Source organism: Alternaria burnsii, assembly GCF_013036055.1.
Source record: "Alternaria burnsii strain CBS107.38 chromosome Unknown 698, whole genome shotgun sequence".
Lineage (NCBI taxonomy): Eukaryota > Fungi > Ascomycota > Dothideomycetes > Pleosporales > Pleosporaceae > Alternaria > Alternaria burnsii.
The window spans coordinates 1,157,765-1,172,704 of NW_024066111.1; the positions used below are offsets into that span (position 1 = coordinate 1,157,765).

The following is a 14,940-nucleotide window of genomic DNA, read 5'->3' on the forward strand; positions in this document are numbered from 1 at the left end:
TAGTTTCGACGCTTCAATATGCCCGGAAGGTGGTGTTGTGGCGGCGATGTCTGAGTGCCTCGAAGTTCTCTAACTTTTTTGCGGGTCTTCGAGAACGCCAAGACGGTAACCTGATTAGTCGTAATCCGCTCCGCAAAATCTCATGATGGCAGGCACGACCACAACGTGCACTCATCATTGATCCACGCCCTCTCGTCCCGCACAATGGCAGCACCAGCATCTCGCGCGCTCAGGCGCTGTATCTGCACCGCAAAGCAGTCCGCATACGTACGACCGACGATTGGCGCCACACAGCAGAGGATACAGCGGAGATGGCAATCAGATGCGGCAGCTCCGACCAACCCAAAGATTGCGACAATCGTGGACCAGATTAGCCAATTGACTCTGTTGGAGACTGCGGACTTGGTATCAACACTAAAGGTACGGATACATCAACGTGGGGCGGAGGTGGCGGTGGCAGACAGTCAACCGAATATTGGTGGCACGCGGTGGAAACCCAAAGCGATATGCCATAATAGTCGTTCTGTCTATGTCTACTTACTTGGGTGTTGATTCTGGAACATGTGGAATTATGACCGCCTCCACCAGCACGCCAAAGCTCTACACGCATACATGCTAACATTTCGACCAAAGACCCGCCTGAATATCCCCGACATGCCCATGGGCGGATTCGTCGCCGGTCCCGGAGGAGGCGCAGGCCCCGCAACCGCAGCTCCCGTCGAAGAGGAAGAAGCCGCACCCGCTGCCCAAGAAAAGACCCTCTTCAACCTCAAGCTCGAGAAGTTCGACGCTGGCGCGAAACCCAAGGTCATCAAGGAGATCAAGGCCATGCTGGGATTGAGCTTGGTGGACAGCAAGAAGTTCGTTGAAGGAGCACCTAAGATGATGAAGGAGGGTGTGCCAAAGGAGGAGGCAGAGAAGATTGTTGAGACCCTCAAGGCGCTGGGTGCTACGGTTGTTATGGAGTAGGGGACGGTGCAGAAGCGAGGAAGAGACGGATACTGTATCATAGCATTGCACATGGGCGTGTACAGATATGTTTGGAATGATCATGGATGTATTCAGTATACTCAAAACTCCAATAACAATGTGGGCGTCATAAGACGAGCCCGTGGTATCTCTGCCCTAACGCCTAGCTCATGCTGTGACAACACCTTTATGGATCCGATGAACGCCAGGAATGCGGATGAACTTCCTCCCACCTACTGTTGTAGGAGCCATTTCCAATTGACAGCGTCTTGGAACTCTCGCTGTCTGCATCATTCCCTGAGTCCTCCTGTCTTGCAGTAACTAGAGACTCCGCAGAAGCCTCCGCAGCAGCCTTGGCCTTCTGCCAAGCTTCAATGCTCTCCTGATGTTTGCTAGGGTCCTACCCAAAAGCAATGACCTTCCTCCTCTCCTCCGCATCTTCCCTTGCCGTGACATAGTCATCCTCGTTGATGTCGCTAGCCTCTTCCCACAGCTTTTCCAACTCCTCATACCCATCTCCAGGCACCGCCCAAATACTCTCCCGCATCCTCTTGTGTCTCTCTCTATCCTCCTCAATTCTCTGTTCAATCTGCCGTTTATCCATCCTCTGCCCTCCACTCCGACTTGGTAGTGTTGTGGAGCCATCTTTGGGATTGGATGAATCTGTTGCCATGAATGGATTTGCAATCTCTCTGGACTTTAGAACAGCTTCAAGTTCTTGAACAGTTTCCTTCAACAGGATGGAGAGGTTCTCGAGGGTCTTCAGGACTTTGCGCACAACGCGGATGTTTGCTCCTTCTTCACCCACTACGCATTCGACAACCGCTAAGATGTCTCTTTGCAGCATGCGGACGTAGCCCATTGCGCTGGGGTCTCCTGAGTTGTTGTCTTTTACGGCGTATTCGCAGAGGCATTCGATGAAGAACATGATGTTTGCGCGCGTGTTCATATTGGTACGTTCGAGCTGTTCGAGAATGCAGGAATGAAGGTCTTCGTCCAGTTCGCGATTCTTGAGCGCGTAGAACGCGGCTTTTTGAAGGGAGGTATGCGATGCGCTGAGGTGAGAGAGTAGCGTTGTAAAGCGTTGGCGGACCTCGAATGGGTCGGCCATGATGAAAGCTGAGAAAGCGTTTGGCTACTACAAGCTTGCTGGTAGTATTTTCGGTATAGTGGTCGGGGTAGTGTGGAGCGATGTGTCTTGGTGTGCGATAGCCTGCGTGGAGTGGAGAGCTTCGAGAGCTGCGCGCGCATACCATCGGCCATGGTCATAGCTCAGGATTTCTTTAAGTGGACGTGGGGAAGGCCGCCGATCTCGCGCTCCAGTAACTCAGCAGTCATCTTCCTTCGCATTTGTCCAACACCACCACCCAGCAACATATTCAGAAGAAAGTATTGAAGATGGCAAGCGCACAGGAATCCAAGCCTCTTACATTGACCGTTCTCGGTTCAGGTAGGTCGATGTTCACTGTTTTCATACGTGATTCCCAGCAGAAGACCACTCGGGCGCTGCGATTAAGTTTTGAAAAAGCCTATGGTTGTATCAATAGCACTGCGAGCCGTTTGTGTTTCTGAAATATACTCGCCTCACAGAACTCAACCCTCAAGCCCTTCGACGTCTAACGCGTCTGTAATGGTGCTCGAACCCCCACTAACACAACCCCAGGAACAATGGGCATAGCGATAATGGGCGGCGTTATGTCTTCCCTGGCTTCGGCCAAAACTAAAGCCTCCCTCGACCCCTCTTCGGCCACCAAAGACGTCCCCAACCTTTCCAACTTCATCGCTTGCGACCAATGGGCCCCCGCCGAACAAAACGTCCGGAAGGCCCTCGGCCACTACAACTTCCCTCTCCAGACCCTCACAAACCAGAACCTCAAGGGTGTTCAAGAGGCAGACATTGTTCTACTGAGTTGCAAACCGCATGGCTTCAAGACGATACTGGGTGAGGAAGGCGTGAGGGAGGCGCTCAAGGGCAAGGTGCTTGTCAGCATTCTGGCCGGTGTGACGAGAGAGCAGATTGAAGCGTTCCTATACCCAGATGGTCCTGAGAAGACGGAGAACGCTTGCCGTGTCGTAAGGGTCATGCCCAACACGGCATCTTTCGTTGGGGAATCCATGTCTGTGATTCAGACCTCGGATCCACCACTCAGTGAGGCGCAGTACAAGCTTGTCGAGTTCGTCTTCAGCTCAATCGGCCGCGTTACGAACCTTCCACCAGCGAACATGGATGCAGCGACTGCGTTGTGTGGTTCGGGCCCAGCATTCTTTGCGCTGATACTGGAGGCCGCGGCGGATGGTGCTGTGGCTATGGGCTTGCCAAGAGCGGAGGCACAGATGATGGCCGCGCAGACCATGAGGGGAACCACAGGACTTGTGCTGAACGGCGAGCACCCAGCTGTGCTGAAGGACAAGGTCTCGACCCCTGGGGGCTGCACCATCGGTGGTCTCATGTCACTCGAGGAAGATGGCGTGAGGGGCGCCGTCGCAAAGGCAATCAGGGAAGCTACTGTAGTAGCTTCGAGATTGGGTGGTGAACAAAAGGAGTTTGTCAACCACAGGCGGTAGATCTTTCGGGGTGGACTAGCTCGATATTGGCTTCGCCTCGAACTGGATGTAAAAGAGTAAATGATACCACGAACAAACCACATCTTCATCACGCCGCATCATTCCATTCGACTCGTGAATATCTTTTATTAGTACTAGCCTAAGCTAATGACAGAGCGTACAGCATCCGCACGCTCTTTCACCTATCTTGCCCCGCTCAGTTCATCAATGGGTATAATACAAAGAAGTAGAGAAGCAGCTCAGCTCAGCTTCAGAATCCCCCAGGTTATCCACATTACCACTTCGAATTGCTCTTAGCCCACACAAATGAGTTCCCTAGTAATGTCCGTGTACGCAGGATCAAAAGAGCCATACTAGCGCCTCTCCCGCTCTCGCTCCATCATCTCACGCTCAACGTCGCCTTCAGTCCTTACACCTCCGCGCCTGGCCTTGGCGTTCTTGCGCAGGCCGGCTGTGAAGAGGTTGGCGATGTTGTCATCACCAGTCGTTCCAGACTTCCTACGCTTGTCGCGGTGGGATGCAGGTCCCGTAGGGGGCTTGACGTCGGCTTTAGGACCCTTGGGAACAGGAGCTTCGTCATCAAAGTCTTCTCTGCTGCGCTTAGTAGACAGGGCTGAACGAGATGTCGAGGAGATACGCGAATGGATGGACTTGCTCGAACCGGAGGGCTTTTCAACGCGTTCACGACTGTCTCGCTCTCGGGCATTGCGTTCTCTTTCAGCAGCATAGTGGTCCTGGGAAGTTTCCTTTGCCTTTGATGAAGGGCCGGTTGGGATACTCGCGACCGAGCTCACACTGCTCTTGCGGCGGTGATCCCTAGCATCTCCACTACGTTCTTTATTGCGGTCGGCAGCCGGACCCTTGGGTGGCTGGAAAGCACGTGGGCCTGTTGGGGGCTGAGCCGGTGGGGCCATGACGGCATTCTTCGAGCGGCCTTTGATGCTAAAGCCATTTGCTGAAGGCCCGGTCGGGGCGTTCAGTGGTGGAGACACAGCGCGTTTCTTCATCATTTGACCAACAACATCCTCTTCATTCTCCGGTTGAGATGGCTTGTCTTTGCGTTCACGGTCATCATAGTCCCGTCGCTCGCGATCTCGGTCCTTGCGGCTACGACGCGAAGAGCGGTACTTGTCATCGTCGTAGTCACGCTCGTCATCTTCAGCTTCGCGATCGCGGCGCCGCCTACGCTCCTTGTCTTTGTCACGAAAGCGATCCTTTTCACGATCATAGTCATAGTCGCGGTCTCGTTCCTTACGGTCCTTGCGGTCTCTCTCACGCTCTTTGTCGCGTGATCGGTCGCGTGATCGGTCACGGCCACTCCTGTGTTTACGACGTGAGCTGCCGTCTGAATCCTTTTCGCCGTTGGCATACACCTCCTCGTCTTCGTATTTGCCTTCCTCGCGAGGCGACCGGGAGCGGTGGCGACGGCGATGCTCCTTGCTTCGGTCGCGATGTGATCGCGATGAACGGTGCTTGTCCTTATCGCGACGGCTGCTACGATACTTGGAATCTGCTGACGCAGTTCGCGTACGGTCACCTCGACTGCCCTTCTCATCGCGGTAGCGATCATCGTATTCCTCCTCACGATCTTCATAGCGTGATGACCGGTGTTTGCGGTCTTTACGACTCTCATAGTCATCGTTCAATGGCGTGACAGATCTACCACGGTCATCACGGCGGGAGTTTCGGTCTGCTGAACGAGACCGCTCGCGCGGTTCTTCTCTTTCATCATCCCTCACTCTTGATCTTGACCGAGAGCGTGATGGTGAGCGTTCCTTGACGCGCATACTCTCATCGCGAAGAGGAGACCGTCTGTGTCATAGTCAGTCATTTTTTATCATGTATGTTTCACACGGATCTACTCACGATCGAACTCTCCGCTGAGGACTACCAGCGGCTACATCTTGCGTAGATGCAATACTCTTGGGAGGCTGCGGTGGGGCATATCGCCCGCTGTTCATGCGACTCGAAAACCCAGTGTTGGGTCGGCCTTCTCTCATCGCACGTGGTCCAGTTGGCGCGCCCACAACGCCAACACCAATAGGCTCCATTGGCTGGCCTGTCAGAACCGTTGCAGCGCCATAAGCTCCGTTATTGAAACCGCCACGGGGACCGTAATTGCCATTGTATCCCATGTTCATGTTCATGGTGGGATCGAAAGGTGTATTGATGTGCTGATTCGGGAACTGATTCATCATTCCCTGGGCGAATGGCATGCCATGGCCCATCATAGACTGGTTGTACTCCTGCATGTCTGCATCGCCAGAGTCTACGGTCTGTATGGGCTTCAGACCACCGTCTTGCGCCTCATCATGTACAACATCGCCTGTGCTGTTAGTATTCTCGGCAACAGCTTCGCTCGCGACGCCAGCACCGACGCCATCTGCAGAGTTCGGCTGTTCAGTCGATACCGTAATACCGTCACCGGTCTCCTTACCTTCCTCAGTGGGCTCTGCGGACGCCTTCGGCTGCTCACCCTCGGCCTTGACCTCAGGGGCAGTGTCAGCAATTCCGTCAGGCGACTGGCCGTCACGCTGCGTAGGATGAATCGCGTCAGTTTTTGATATCCAAGTTTTGCCAATTCCCTTGAACGGGTTCGGTAGCTTTCGTTGATGGGTTGAACGTACGTTTTGCGAAGGACCGCCGCGACTACCCGGACGTCCAGGCGCATTCTGTGAACCAGGACCAAAGCCACCCTGGCTACCATTCCTGTTGTTTCGCTGAGGATTTGCTCCTCCTTGATTGGCATGGAAACGATTCTGGTTCTGGTTTGAGAAATTATTCTTGGGGAACTGGTTCATCATCTCGGGATATGCTCCAGATTGATTATAGCCACCCATCTGATTGGGCCCGCTGAAGTTTCCATAACCACCGCCCATGCCATTCCACCCATTGCCATAGCCACCGCCATATTGCATCATGTTCATGGCAGACATATCGTTCATGCCCATGCCCATGTTCCCTCCAAAGTTGCCGTACATGCCGTTCATGCTGTTGAAATCTGGGTAGATGTTAGTCGCCTGCTAGGTAGATGGGGGAGAATGCAAAAACATACCCATAGGACTCATGCCATTCCAGCCACCATTGGCCATCATGTTAGGCATGCCGCTCCAGGCCATACCACTATTGAAACCACCCTGATTAGGAAAGCCGAAGCCCATCTGGCCTTGCATGCCGTTCATCGCCGGATTGTTGCCCATCATGCCATTTGCTCCATTCGCGTTCTTTTGCTCGTCGGTCGCGCCGTCTACAGCTGCCTGTTCGGTGCTTTTGGACATGTTCTGGGAAGCCGTGCTACCACGTCGCTCGGCGTCGTTCTCAAGAGAAGCATTGTCCTAGCTTGGTCAGTAAAAGCAACAGGTGGAATGGAGGGCATCTCATGTCATTGGCACGTGTGGCAACCATGTTTTGCAATTGTGTGACACCCGACGGTCTCTCTTTTGCTTGTCTTTTTCTTCTTTTCATTGTACAGTACCAACAGATCCAAGTGAAAACGAAAGGAATGACATTGGGAACCTACCTCGTTCGGTTGGGCCGAGGCAGAGCCGGCGCGCTTTCCAGCCTCTTCCGCGTTCTCCGTAGAACCAGCAGCTTGTTCAGCGACGCCGTCCTCCGCCTTTGGTGTATCCTCAACACTGTCTACGGGTTTCTCTGCGCCATCCCCTATCGACTGTACATCAGGCGCGGCTGGTGTAACCTCCACGGGCGGGGTAGCTGCCTGTGCCGCGGCTTTGGCCTCTTCCTTCTTCTTCTGCTTTTGGAGCCACACTCGCATCGTATTTCTCAAAGACTTGTTCACAGTGCATGATTCGGCTTCGAGTGGTGAGTGGTCGCATGAGGGACACGTTGTCGGGAACTGAAGGCTTCCTTGACCTAAAACATGTCAGCACCTGTGATGGTCCGATCGCAGAGATTGTTATACGCACATGATGAGCATATTGACTTGGCGCAGCAGATTAGTTTGTATGAGTCGAATGCAAGCTGGTTGCAAAGGGCGCAGAAGAAGTTCTTAGGGAAGACAGTGGTTGGGAGCGAACTGCACATATCAGTATTGGTCGTGCTGATTGGCAAAAGGCATATGTACAGCGCAAGCTCTCTCAGCTCGTCGGCGAGCGGTGCCGCCTTGGGATCCGCCGCGGGGTTGGCCATGGTGAGGTCCTAAGAGTTCGCGACTTCGGGTAAGGCTGCCGTGTAAAAAGATAAATCGCAGTCTGCGCCGGGCTTTACTCCATTAAAATCGAAGAGAGAAATGACAGACAAGAAGCGACCGGTTTGATGTGATCCTTCGATGCGGGCGCAGGCAAGCGGGCGGTGTTGATTGCAGACGCTGCAGTCGTGTTTGCGGAGTGACAGCTAAGTGAGTCGCGGAAGTTTTCTGGAAGTCGCGACCGACCTATAGGTCTGTGCGCGGCGCCACTAATCCCCGTCACGTGCGAACTATCGTTTGCTCAAGGAAGACAATGCTCGGGTTTCACTTCTCACTGAACACGCGCCATTTGCGTCCAGCAGCGTTCGGACCTCTCGCATGTTTCTGGTCAAGGCTGGAGCAAAGGAAATCCGGTACCGTCGTGTGGCGCTAAGCGGTTGTGGCTTAGCTGGACCCTTGTCAGCGTCATCGCCATTGGCGTTTCTAGACACCGTCGCTGGGTATGCCATTAGCTGACATGCTTCATCCATATTCTATCTCATCAAGATGATACTGAGCCAGATCTCTTACTTGGACTGTGTAGCTTTCCTCGTCTTTCTTGCGCCTCAATTGCTGATCCAGATTGGCATCGTACCGCTCTTGACATGGCTCATCCCAGCTCTGCCTTCTCTCGGTAAGTCACATTACTCTCCATACGTGAGTATACTGATACTTATAGCTCCTAAAGCCATCGTAATTCCATATCAGTTCATCCGCGAACGCTTTCTTGTGCCACGTGAGAACCGCGCGCCCTTCGTCAGAAAGGCAACGCCATTTCAAGATCTAGTCATCCGCTTTGTTCGTTATGCTTTCGCCAACATGCCCGCCTTTTTAGGTCGGGTATTCTTCTCAAAGGCGGTCTCACTCCCCTTCTTAAGATTTCGCATGTTGAGACACGGCATTGTCACAAGTCCAATCAGATGGACTGAGATCAGAAGACCGAACTTCGGAGGGGTATGGATCGTGCACGACCGACAAGAGCAGCCAGATGTAATCGTATACTATTGCCACGGTGGTGGCTTTTCCATGGGCAGCAGCTTTTTTTACATGGAGTTTCTGCTAGCGTGGGTTACTTTGCTAAAGTCTGCCGGGTATCGCAACCCAGCTATCTTCGCTCTGGAATATACCTTGGTGCCGGACGCCACATATCCCACCCAGCTGCACGAGACGGTCGCAGGTTACGAATATGTTCTATCACTGGCTCAATCTTCGACTCGCGTAGTCGTTGGTGGAGATTCTGCAGGTGCAACCCTCATCCTGAGTTTCTTACTACATTTATCCGACCATACCGAATTGCGTCATCAGAAACCGGGTCTTGCTATCATGATCAGCCCATGGGTGACGATAGTATCGCGCGAAAACCGGAACACGGCGTCTGATTATCTGAACAGCTCATCTCTAGAGCTGTACGGTCGCCAGTACATTGGCAACAAAGTATCACCAGAGGATTCAATGGTTTCGCCTGGAAAGTGTAAAGATATTGAAAAATGGACGGAAGCTAGCCCCGAACAAGGGTGGTACTTTCTCTATGGAAGCGAAGAGGTTCTCGGACCAGAGACGAGGGACTTGATCAGTCTACTCGGTAAAACCGGAAAGGATGTTGATAGCTGGGAAGAGCCAGGTGGCATCCACGCATGGCCTGTTGCAAGCTTATATCTTGGGGAAACCAGAGAAGAGAGATTGAGTGGTCTGAAGAGCATCGTGGAAGCTATCAAGGCTAGGATACATTAATGGTACGAGTACACCAGACCAATGTACTTGAACCTTCATCTGTGGTAGCATCGTGAAGGTAATTCGAAACCAAGCTCCATTGCAGCGCGCTGCAGTCTTTCAATCCTGTTCATTTCTTCCATATGCCACAAACGGTTTACCAAGCGCGTGTCGGTGTTGTGAAATCTCAACACAGCTTCCGAAAGAGGAATCGTCTTAGTGAGGCTGTCAAGGTTATCAGACAACGTATAATTATGAGCTAGAATGTCCAACATGGTGGATGACGGCGCCATCTGACGAGCATCGGCTGACACATCTTTCTTAGTTGCGTACGTATCCTGGCCAGTCATTTCTGGACCATGCTTCAAAGTCGGATTGGGTGGTGAAAAATCTCTGGGTTGGCTATGTAGGTATTTTGGGTAGGTTTCAATTCGCAGAAGCCGGATATATGAACTCAAATTTGAGCGGATTTGCCTCAATTTCTAATATTTATAACCCCTAAGCATGCTGCTTATAGCGCCGCACTCAGTCTTACTCTTTCGCATACGTTCGACGTCGTCGTTTCCAATCATGGTGTTCAGACTTGTCGCCCAACAAAGCTAGCTTCTTACCCCGCCAGGCTTAGCCCATTTCTCGTTCTCTCATAGGGTAAAGCGCCCGTAGGATCCAGTTATAGACCCCCGTCTCTGCATGAGATGACCCTGCAATCTGCACCCACCCTGCCCTGCTACCTCCATCACCATGCTGCCGGTAGCGACCACCCGTGTTGCGCGAAGCACATGCACGCCAGCTGACACAGAGTGTAGAGCAAACCGGCCGACTTTCGATGCTCCCTCCCTCGGCCGAACCTTCATACTGTACGCCGCTTATACATACCTGGCCTTTGAAAATTGCTTTATCCTATTCAAATAAGATCGTTTCTTTGAACTGGTTTTGAGGAACTTAGGCGCGGTTGTAGCTCATGATGTCCTGCATCGGTCTTTGCTTGATTTGGTGTACGTATGATAACGTAAGGATTCTGGCCTGCAAAGGCTGAGTCGGTCTGTCATCCACGATTCGAATTTGGCAATCTTCTTCTGATTGAGTGTCATCGTGGAACGGAGGCTGTCGATTGCAATCGATGCTGGTATCCTCACGTATGGGAAGGGTGGATGTTCGAAACTATAGGGAAACGCATCGCCCGCTACCCGCACCAAATGAAGGTCAACATGAGATTATCTGGAGTCCTGGAATTTGACTCTTCTCCAAATTTCATGTATTCATGGTATACTTCACTCATCCTGGGAACATACTTCTACTGCGATGCAATACAGTGTAACTCAACAGCGTTGTGTCTGCGTCTTATCACCAGCACGTCCATCGTATCAATACTTCACTCATCTACGCAGTCATCTTGATCACGGCCCGTCCAGCAAGTTTTCCCGCATTCATATCCGCACAGAATCGATCGATGTCCTCTAACCCACCATGCGTCAAGATTGGATGTACTAAGCCTCGTGCAGTAAAATCAAGCGCCTAGATTCTCGTTAGCCAACACTTTCAGCATATCCAATCACAACACGGCACTTACTTCTTCAACATCCTTCAATGTACCCACTACACTTCCCACAACATTCAACTTTTTCAAACACATTACGATGGGGCTAGCACCCGCGACAATAGTATTGTCCTTCGGCAGACCCACACATACCATCGTACCGTTTGGCCTCAGCAGATGTGGTGCTTGCTCGTATCCTGCTCTCGTGGCGGCAAAGACGATGACTCCGTGAGCACCGTAGGTAGTGATCTTCATGATGTCAGATGTGATGTCTGAGCACGTCGTGTAGTCGATAAACTTTTCTGCGCCGAGAGAGAGGCAGAGCTCGCGTTTGGCGTCCCCGCCGTCAATTGCTATGACACGCATGCCCATATGTTTGGCGTATTGGACGCCGAAGTGACCGAGGCCTGAGTTATTTCAGTGTCTCTAGAGACTGAATGCGCATCTGTCTTCTTTTTCGAATACAGCAAAGAAGCATGTGTTTACTTACCACCACCAGCTCCAGGAATAACAAGCCACTGCCCAGGAAGCACCTTACTCCTCTTACACGCCACATACGCTGTTACACCACCACACATGATTGGACCCGCCTCCTCATCCTTGACGCCATCAGGTAACCTCGTCGCATACCTCGCATCTGTCAATGCGTACTCTTGGAACGTTCCAGCAATAGTGAAACCACTATTCAATTGCTTTGGGCAATGACATTCATCTTGGCCATTGGTACAAAACTCGCACTTACGGCATACGGACGCGATCCATTTGATACCAGCACGATTGCCAATCTGCCAAAGATCTTGCACGTTAGAGCCAACGGCTACGACAGTGCCAGCGCCTTCGTGACCCGCAATACCGTTTGTACATTCTGCCATCTTGAAGTCCCATTCATCGTGAAGCAGGGACTTGTCAGAAGCACACAGGCCGGTGTAGTTGATTTTGACGAGGATTTGATCGGGAGATGGTTCTGGAACGGGAATCTCCTTGATGGTGGTTGTTGCGCTATCACCAGTGCCTTGCTTGATAGCGGCCTTTTGTGTTTTAGGTAATTGCATTATGACTTCGTCCCGACGATGACGGTTGAGATGGAAGAAATGTAACTTAACGAGACGACCGTTTGAGTAGCAAGGTTCAGAAAGCGAGACGAAGGGGCATATATAATGGAAGACGGGGAATACGTATACGACCACAAGGACCCGACATTCAATGCCTATGTGCGGGGTTCAGAAACAACGCGCCCTTTCCTTGGCCTTCGTACGGATAGCTTAAATTGACCCATTTGAGTTTCGAATACATAAGCGCTTTCGACCCAAAATACGACGATCATTCCATCGTGGCTAGGCTTATGCGTTTGCAACTAATTGTACATCGTGATTAAGTTCTCGTGATAACGCGGCATCGCAATTCGGGAGGGAAGATCGGATAACGCACGTTTGTTTCGCAGCCTGCGGAGAAAATCCGCAGAATGCAAGAACCGAGGTTGAGGGGGACTGAAGACAGTGGAGTCGCGGAAAGAGTTAGGAGTTAGCGTCCAAGGCGGGGTACAAACGCGAAACCATTCGCATCAGATTGAGCCTCTGTTATATGGCCGTTTGGAATACCTCAAGAAACTGCAAGTTAAATTTTCTTCGATGATTGTTGATGTTGCTGCTGCTTTTCCACTGCAGTGTCTGGTATTTACGAGGGGTTGAACCTCAGCTCTTCTCGCCTTAGAGCATATCATAATCATACAGCCTTCTTTCAAGCATATGCCGAAAACTGTACGCCGACCAATGCAGTCCTCTCCTAAACCTAAAACGCCATGCTAAATTTCACATTGTCGTCCTCCTTACCATGCAGTGATATCCTCAACTTCAGCCTCACCAAATGTACTGGTCTTAGTAGCAGTCATACCAGTATCGCTCTTGACAGTTTCTACATTTGGCGTTCTGTTCATGATTTCTGGGAGCTCAGTATTCAAAAAGCCCAGTAGGTGTTTGTTTACCTGCTCAAATTCTAGAAGAAAAGCGTCATGACCGTCCGGGGAGTCGATGGTCTTGAGCGTGGCTTTCGGAATACAAGCGGCCAGCTCCTTCTGTTCGGCAAATGTGAAAAGGCCATCTGATTGTATACCCAAAACAAGGGTGGGCTGTTCGATCAAAGAGAGCGCATAATGAAGGGCCGATACTGGGTCTCGTGTGTCGGGGGTCTCGCCCTCAGGATAACGGTAACGAGATACGTCGTGTGTGTCCAGCTTTCTAGTAATGGCAATGTAGCAGTTGGCGTCGAAGCGCTTGATGAACTTGTCGGCTTGGTAACGGAGGTATGATTGTGCTGAGAAATAGTGAGGGGCTAAGGGTTTCGAGGAGCGAGGGAATGCGCTGTTACTACTTGTGGAGCTTGTCCGTTGCAGGTTCGGCGTCCCAGGGCCCGACGCATCGTGGAATTCGAGATCAGCCTGTGCCGCTGCAGAGCCAGGTATGGCGGTACTGCTGTTTGATCGTGACATAAGACGCGGCGATCCAGCATTCTTGTGGCCGTGATTATGTATAGCCCAATGTTCGTGCGAAGGGTTTGATGGGGTCGTCGGGCGCGGTACAGTATTGATGCTCTGTTTCTTGGATAGGTCTGGCGTGTTGCGCCCAAATCTCGATTCGAACGAATCGCGGCTCCGGTAGGTCAACAGGGCCGACATACGTGCTGCTCCAAGCCCAGTCGACGGAGGGTCTTCGTATGAGTAGTAGCCATCGTCGTATTTGGGGTCGCTGTAGATGCTCTGCCGTTGCGCCTCGCCCCAGCTGATACCCCATGCGCTGTAGCGAGCCGACGTGGCTATCGGGATGATGGTTCTGACATAGTCTTTTCCAAAGTATGCAAACTCGAGAACAAGCATACCGCCCATGGATCCTCCAATAACTGCAGCGATCTGCTTCACACCGAGATCATCCAAGATCAGCTTGAAGACACTACGCGTGTTAGCGCTGTCCAAGCATAGGGCTCGGGGCATGTTTGACTCACTTGACATCGTCTCGCACAGTTGTCAGTGGGAACTCGGGACCGTATGGGCCCAGCGACGCGTCGCCGTCCTTTGCTGTGACGGGACTTGCACTGCCGTATGGACTGCCGAGACTGTTCATACATACCACGAAGAAACGCGAGATGTCGAAAGCCTTTCCAGGTCCTCCTAGCAACGGACCCCACCAATCGCCAACATCAGCGCTTCCTGTAAGCGCATGGCATATCACCATGGCATTGTCTCCGCTGGGCGCAAGGGTACCGTACGTCTTGTATGCAACGCTGACATTCTGTAATACGACGCCAGATTCGAGCGTGACTTGCGGTATGACAGCGAAGGTTTGATCGGGAATGAGGTTGGCGAACGGGTTCTCAGGCTGCGACGACACCGTCCCTGTAGCCTGTCAGTTTGGATGATCAGGACCAGAACGCGACAAGAAAAGCCGTCTTTGGAGTCGGCATCATCGCCCGAAGCGAGTCACAGCAAGCAGCAGCCATTTGCTATGTTTGCGTGTGACGATATCACCATACACGAGACACTCGGATTGCACCGTGACACGACTACCTCGGAAGGATTGCGACGGTAAAAAAAAGTTGAAAGGATACTCACTGTAATTCTTGGATCCATTGGTGGTTTCAGCGCCTAGGCCTTGAGAATCCATGATGGCGATAATGAATACGTCCGAGCAGAGAAATCTGAGGCCTGCGTCGCAGGAAGTGGGGCGTGTTTATCACATGGCGGGGAGTCATCTCTCTGGTGTTGAGTGATGCTCGCGCATTGCCGCTAGACGAGGCTCGCCAAGACGATGACGTGCTTTCGGCAATTCGCGTAGCTTCCCCTACAGGAGGATTCTCTTGACGGACCGAACTTCAATCAACACTCTTTTGTTTCAATTCCACAAGAAGAAACCTCGCCACCCCAAGCTCCACAAAATGTCCAAGCTTTTCCGGTCTGTGTCACCAACCATCAGCCAGAACTCTA

The 14,940-nt window shown here is 52.0% G+C and overlaps 7 protein-coding genes across 7 annotated transcripts; 3 read left to right on the forward strand and 4 right to left on the reverse strand.

Annotated features, from left to right (window-relative positions):
• Positions 1–204: 204 nt before the first annotated feature.
• On the forward strand, positions 205–969 carry GT037_004549 (mitochondrial 54s ribosomal protein mnp1; the record flags this gene model as incomplete). The annotated part of the gene is made up of 2 exons (XM_038929596.1): positions 205–420; positions 634–969. The coding sequence occupies 2 exons, from the start codon at positions 205–207 to the stop codon at positions 967–969; spliced, it is 552 nt and encodes a 183-aa protein (XP_038787868.1).
• A 400-nt stretch (positions 970–1,369) lies between these two features.
• GT037_004550 (ctd kinase subunit gamma) lies at positions 1,370–2,080 on the reverse strand (the record flags this gene model as incomplete). Its single annotated transcript, XM_038929597.1, has 1 exon — positions 1,370–2,080. The coding sequence occupies one exon, from the start codon at positions 2,078–2,080 to the stop codon at positions 1,370–1,372; it is 711 nt and encodes a 236-aa protein (XP_038787869.1).
• Positions 2,081–2,367: 287 nt separating this feature from the next.
• Positions 2,368–3,534, forward strand: GT037_004551 (pyrroline-5-carboxylate reductase; the record flags this gene model as incomplete). The annotated part of the gene is made up of 2 exons (XM_038929598.1): positions 2,368–2,419; positions 2,633–3,534. 2 exons carry the CDS (start codon positions 2,368–2,370, stop codon positions 3,532–3,534), a joined length of 954 nt encoding a protein of 317 aa, XP_038787870.1.
• Positions 3,535–3,887: 353 nt separating this feature from the next.
• On the reverse strand, positions 3,888–7,683 carry GT037_004552 (uncharacterized protein; the record flags this gene model as incomplete). The annotated part of the gene is made up of 6 exons (XM_038929599.1): positions 3,888–5,346; positions 5,401–6,535; positions 6,590–6,869; positions 7,055–7,407; positions 7,461–7,570; positions 7,619–7,683. 6 exons carry the CDS (start codon positions 7,681–7,683, stop codon positions 3,888–3,890), a joined length of 3,402 nt encoding a protein of 1,133 aa, XP_038787871.1.
• Positions 7,684–8,227: 544 nt separating this feature from the next.
• On the forward strand, positions 8,228–9,451 carry GT037_004553 (alpha beta-hydrolase; the record flags this gene model as incomplete). Its single annotated transcript, XM_038929600.1, has 2 exons — positions 8,228–8,354; positions 8,400–9,451. The coding sequence occupies 2 exons, from the start codon at positions 8,228–8,230 to the stop codon at positions 9,449–9,451; spliced, it is 1,179 nt and encodes a 392-aa protein (XP_038787872.1).
• Positions 9,452–10,810: 1,359 nt separating this feature from the next.
• GT037_004554 (alcohol dehydrogenase) lies at positions 10,811–12,019 on the reverse strand (the record flags this gene model as incomplete). Its single annotated transcript, XM_038929601.1, has 3 exons — positions 10,811–10,945; positions 11,001–11,374; positions 11,458–12,019. The coding sequence occupies 3 exons, from the start codon at positions 12,017–12,019 to the stop codon at positions 10,811–10,813; spliced, it is 1,071 nt and encodes a 356-aa protein (XP_038787873.1).
• Positions 12,020–12,792: 773 nt separating this feature from the next.
• GT037_004555 (homoserine o-acetyltransferase) lies at positions 12,793–14,620 on the reverse strand (the record flags this gene model as incomplete). The annotated part of the gene is made up of 3 exons (XM_038929602.1): positions 12,793–13,909; positions 13,962–14,352; positions 14,569–14,620. 3 exons carry the CDS (start codon positions 14,618–14,620, stop codon positions 12,793–12,795), a joined length of 1,560 nt encoding a protein of 519 aa, XP_038787874.1.
• Between the last annotated feature and the right edge of the window lie 320 nt (positions 14,621–14,940).